Here is a 5,994-nt window from a genome sequence, read left to right as displayed (position 1 = left end):
CATTTCTGAATTTCTGAGTTTCTGAATTTCTGAGTTTCTGAATTTCTGAATTTCTGAATTTCTGAGTTTCTGAATTTCTGAGTTTCTGAATTTCTGAATTACTGAATTTCTGGATTTTTTGAATTTCTGAATTTCTGAGTTTCTGAATTTCTGAGTTTCTGAATTTCTGAATTTCTGAATTTCTGAATTTCTGAATTTCTGAATTTCTGAATTTCTGAATTTCTGAATTTCTGAATTTCTGAATTTCTGAATTTCTGAATTTCTGAATTTCTGAGTTTCTGAATTTCTGCATTTCTGAATTTCTGAATTTCTGAATTTCTGAATTTCTGAATTTCTGAATTTCTGAATATTTGAATTTCTGAATTTCTGAATTACTGAATTTCTGGATTTTTTGAATTTCTGAATTTCTGAGTTTCTGAATTTCTGAATTTCTGAATTTCTGAGTTTCTGAATTTCTGAATTTCTGAATTTCTGAATTTCTGAATTTCTGAATTTCTGAATTTCTGAATTTCTGAATTTCTGAATTTCTGAATTTCTGAATTTCTGAATTTCTGAATTTCTGAATTTCTGAATTTCTGAATTTCTGAATTTCTGAATTTCTGAATTTCTGAATTTCTGAATTTCTAAATTTCTGAATTTCTGAATTTCTGAATTTCTGAATTTCTGAGTTTCTGAATTTCTGCATTTCTGAATTTCTGAATTTCTGAATTTCTGAATTTCTGAATTTCTGAGTTTCTGAATTTCTGAGTTTCTGAATTTCTGAATTTCTGAATTTCTGAGTTTCTGAATTTCTGAGTTTCTGAATTTCTGAATTTCTGAATTTCTGGATTTTTTGAATTTCTGAATTTCTGAATTTCTGAATTTCTGAATTTCTGAATTTCTGAATTTCTGAATTTCTGAATTTCTGAATTACTGAATTTCTGGATTTTTTGAATTTCTGAATTTCTGAGTTTCTGAATTTCTGAGTTTCTGAATTTCTGAATTTCTGAATTTCTGAATTTCTGAATTTCTGAATTTCTGAATTTCTGAATTTCTGAATTTCTGAATTTCTGAATTTCTGAATTTCTGAATTTCTGAATTTCTGAATTTCTGAATTTCTGAATTTCTGAATATTTGAATTTCTGAATTTCTAAATTTCTGAATTTCTGGTAATTTCTCAATTTTTGGGGATTTTCCCAAAAAATTGTCCAATTTCCTCCTCATCTCCCCTGTCAATGTGTCCGAAAACAGCCCATTTATTTTGGAACGAGAAAGTGAGGGACCTTTCAAATTTTCTCCATTTTTCTCTGCGTCTCTTCATTTCTCTATACTCTCTCGTCGTTTTCCGTTTACCTCTATTTTTCGGGAAAAACGAAGAAAACGAAAAAAAAAAGAGTCAAAACATCTGGGATGTAAAGAGAGAGGAAGAGAAGAGATATATGTTGGAGATGGGTTTTTTTGGGTTTTTTTTCTGATTTTTGCAGAAAGTTGGACCCTTTTTTTCGAAAAAACTTTGATTTTTTAAACTGAAAACAATCTGAAAATTCAGGTTTTTTTTTTGAAATTTTTTCGTGTTCATTTTTTCTGGATTACCGTAAGCACTCTAATAGAACGATACCCAAATCGACTATGTTGAGCTTATTTATCTCGATTCCTATAAAAGATATCAAAAAGTAATTAATTAATAAAGTGTTGCTGATATAGTGATAAACATTTTATCAGTTGACAAATTTTTGATATCTTTCAAAAGAAGTGAGATATATAGGCTCAAAGTGAACGATCCGGGTGGCGTTCTATTTTTTGGATTTTCTCAAAATTTAGATTCTCCAATTTTCTGGATATTGAGGAATTTCAAAATTTGAATTACAAATTTCATATCCTAATTTTCATAATTTTGAAATTCCCAAATTGTTCATAATTATTCGAAATTTCGAAATTTTTTGAAGATATTGTGAAATTCCCTTTTTGTCAATTTTTTTTTCCAATTCTCCAAAGCAAATTTTACCATTTTTTTCGAGAAAAAATTTTGGAATTTTCCAGGTCACTTAACTTTTTATGTTTGGTCTGGACACGGAATTTTATATTTTTGTGGTCCGGAAGCTTTCCATTTTTCATACTTTTCTCCCAGCTTTTTATGTCACGCAACCATACTTTTTTCCAAAATTTTCAAGTTTTTTTCCGGAAAAAATTTTTCTCAAATTTTCAGATATTCTCCGAAAAATTACCCTTTTTTTGGCTGGAATTACCTTTTTCGGATTGCTGAAAATCCCTAAAAAATCACTGAAAAATGAGCGGTTCCGGTGAGAAAATGATGGGAGCAAGAAGTAATTTTTTGAATATTTTTTCCCAAAAAAATTGTAGAGAGTTCGAAAATTATAATTTCAACAGTTTTGACCCAAATTTGGCTGAAATTGGTCAAATTTTAATTTTCGGCAAAAAATTCAAAATTCAAAAAATACTTAACTTTTCTCAAAAATTGATATCAAACTGCCCGGAATAAATGTTTTCCGAGTTTTCCATCAAATTTGCGTTATTTTGAGCTCCATATTGCCTATATTGGGTCAATTTTGATTTTCGACCGTTTCGACCGCGGACGGTCGAAACTCAAATATAGGCAATATGGGGCTCAAAATGAATAAAATTTTGAAGAGAGTTCGAAAATAATAGTTTCCACTGTTTTAACACAAGTTTAAACAGAATTGCGCTTTTATAATTTTTGGCGCCAAAAATCCAAAAATCCGAAAATTTTGAAAGTTTGCTCTGAAAGTGATTGACTTCCCTGAAACTATGATTGTCAGGGTTCTCATAAAGTGTGTGTCATCTTGAACTTCATATTGCCTAAATTTGGTCAATTTTGATTTCCGACCGCTTCGACCGCCAAATTTGGTCGAGAATCAAAATGAGTCATATATAAGCAATATGGGGCTCAAAATGTCAGAAATTTTATAGAGAATTTGAAAAAATTATTTCGACTGTTCTAAACCAAGTTCAAACAAAATTGGGAATTTATAATTTTTGGCGCCAAAAATCCAAAAATCCGAAAATTTTGAAAGTTTGCTCTGAAAGTGATTGACTTCCCTGAAACTATGATTGTCAGGGTTCTCATAAAGTTTGTGTCATTTTGAACTTCATATTGCCTAAATTGGGTCAATTTTGATTTCCGACCGCTTCGACCGCCAAATTTGGTCGAGAATCAAAATGAGTCAAATATAAGCAATATGGGGCTCAAAATGTCAGAAATTTGATGAAAAAAATCGAAAATCATTATTTCAACTGTTTTGAATCAAATGTTAATTTCCAGGTCACTGAATCTCTTTAAATTTCCTAAAAGTTTTAAAAATTCTAAATTTCTGGAATGCTGAAAAAAAATTTCCTGACATGATGAATAAGGATTATCCATCCATATTCATTAATCCTGAAAGCTTTTCTAGAGAAAAAAAATAGTGCAAAAAAGTAAGAGACGCAGAGAAAAGGAGTGGGATCTTGTCACATGATTACATTTGACATCTTTTTCTTTTTATATTTTTTCCCCTTTTCTGACCAAAAATTGCTCATTTTTCCCATTTTCGGCCTCATTTTGAGCACAAAAAAGGCTAAAAATGGTCCAACAAGACCCCCATAAATCCCGTAGGCCTACTCGTAAGTTTGTAGAAAATTTTTAAAAAAATTTTTAAAAATTTGTTTTTAAAAATTTCAAAAATCTGAAATTTCCAGAAATCACTCTTGGCACTGATCAGGATCCATACAATAAGGAGGAGTTGGTCAATACGCTCAAGGTAAAGGAAGCATGACCTAGATTTGACCTAGATTTCATTTTTTAGGCCATGACCTAGATTTCCAATTTTTAGGTCATGACCTATATATCGGATTTTTAGGTCATGCCCTAGATTTCAATTTTTGGGTCATGACCTTGATTTGGAATTTTAGGTCATGACCTAGATTTCGGATTTTTAGGCGATGACCTAGATTCCGAATTTTAAGCTCATGACCTAGATTTTCAAAATTTTTGGCTGAAAATTCTCAAAATTAAGAACTTCAGGGCCGCGAACTTGGCCTATTCGTCGTCTTCTACATCTGCGCCGTGCTCTTCATCGTGATGACGTTCGAATTCTTCAAACCAATCTTTTTCACCAATAATTACCCTAATTAAATAATTGATTAAAAAATTAAATACAACTTTTTTTCTCAAAAAATTTTTTATCAAAAAATTATTATAAAATATACAATTATTAATTAAGGGTAATTAAGTGCACTAATTAAGTGTACCGCTCCAAAAATTTCATCACAGTTTCGAAATTCTTCTCCTTATCCATTTTTCGAATCATTCCTGCTGGATTACGGTCATGGACCTGGGACAAGAAAAGTTAATTAGTCTAATTTAGTAGTTAATTACCACGTATGCAATATTATCATCATCGAAAAATAGCTCTCCAGTCGATCGGACGCGGTCCAGGACGCGAGGCCAAATTGGTCTGAAAATTTTCAAAATTGTCTAAAAATGGTCATGTTTGGGCTTAAAATGTTGGAAATTTCAAACCTGATTTGAAAATGATGTCTACTTTTCGATAAAACTCCAAAAATCACAGATTTTGGACAATTTTGAAAATTTGATGCCGAAAATTCAAAAATTTTAAAATTGTCCAAAATCGGACATGTTTGGGCTCAAAATGTTGGGAATTTCAAAATCAATTCAAAAACAAACATCATTTTTGAAGTTTTTATTGAATTTTCAACTTTTGGAACCCAAACATGACCAATTTTGGACAATATTGGAATTTCTGGAATTTTGGCGCCAAATATTAGGAATTTTCAAAATTGTCCAAAAATGGTCATGTTTGGGCCCAAAAAGTGGGGAATTTTGTGGTTAATTTATATATAAACACCAATTTTGCATTTGTCTTGAAATTCCCAACATTTGGAGCCCAAACATGACCATTTTTGGACCATATTGAACAATTTGGAAATTTTGGCGCCCAAGATCCTAAAATTTCAAAATTTCCCAAAAATGATCATGTTTAGGCCCAAATAGTTGGTAATTTTATGCTCATCTTGAAAATTATTTTTTTTTTTGAATCAAACATAAAATTCTCAACATTTTGAGCTCTAACATGACCATTTTTGGACAATTTCGAAATTGTCGAATTTTTTGAATTTTTGAATTTTTGGCGCCAAAAATCCCAGACCTACTTTCCAGCGACATAACCAATCGGTTTCATGTAGTCTCCCTGGCGAATACGAGAGTCAAATGTGTTTCGGGTTTCTGGAATTTTCAGATAATTCAGAATTTCGAAAAAAATTCACCTTGAGCATATTTCAAATGGTCCAGGAGGTCTTGGCGGGTCAATCCATGTACAGTAACCCAAAAAATTGACAAAAGTAGAGAGAAAATGATTAGATTTTTCATGATAAATGTCAAAAGAAAAAAGAAGATTTTCTGGATTTTCGGGGGAGAAAATGGGAAATTGATAAGAAGTTGAGAGATAAGAGACGCAGGGAAAAAGAAACAGGATATGACAGTGATACTGATGATTTCTCTCATCACTTGGTCGTTTTCTCTTTATTCTTATCAATTGGGTGGTTTGGGAAGGAAATTTCAAAAAAACGTTCAATTTCTTCCAATAATTTATTTTTGGCGCCAAATTTCAAAATTTCGAGAATGGGGCTAAAAAATTGGGCATCTGAAAAAATCTGAAAATTTGAAAAATCATTTTTGAACATTTTGAATGAAAAAATTTATTTCAAAAAAAAAAAAAATTCACAATAATAATCAAGAATCAATGATAATTTCTTCTTCTTGGCATTTTCGGTCGTACACAAGTTTCTGATTGTCAGAAATTTCAGAAATTTCAAAATTGACCAAATTCTATCATTTTTGGGTTGAAAATGTAGATTTGGCTAAAATTCACTTTTTTTTCCAAAATTCTTTGCTAACCGTAAAACCTCTATTAGAACGACACCCGGATCGTCCAATTTGAGCCTATATATCTCACTTCTTTGAAAGATATCGAAAAGTGG

At 30.9% G+C, this 5,994-nt stretch overlaps 2 protein-coding genes across 2 annotated transcripts in view; one reads left to right on the top strand and one right to left on the bottom strand.

The window, feature by feature from the left end:
* Positions 1–4,304, bottom strand: part of CBG21481 — a gene marked incomplete at both ends in the record, with an annotated part of 7,005 nt that extends 2,701 nt beyond the window's left edge. Inside the window, one exon of the mRNA XM_045243085.1 lies at positions 4,266–4,304. Within this exon, the coding sequence (XP_045097316.1) occupies positions 4,266–4,304 (39 nt within the window). The remainder of the gene's footprint in view (positions 1–4,265) is intronic.
* Positions 3,579–4,129, top strand: CBG21482 (the record flags this gene model as incomplete). The annotated part of the gene is made up of 3 exons (XM_002648982.1): positions 3,579–3,618; positions 3,694–3,755; positions 4,019–4,129. The coding sequence occupies 3 exons, from the start codon at positions 3,579–3,581 to the stop codon at positions 4,127–4,129; spliced, it is 213 nt and encodes a 70-aa protein (XP_002649028.1).
* Positions 4,305–5,994: the final 1,690 nt, after the last annotated feature.

This window comes from Caenorhabditis briggsae (assembly GCF_000004555.2).
Source record: "Caenorhabditis briggsae complete genome, chrII, whole genome shotgun sequence".
In the NCBI taxonomy this organism is placed as follows: Eukaryota; Metazoa; Nematoda; class Chromadorea; order Rhabditida; family Rhabditidae; genus Caenorhabditis; species Caenorhabditis briggsae.
This window is presented reverse-complemented; position numbering and strand designations above follow the sequence as displayed.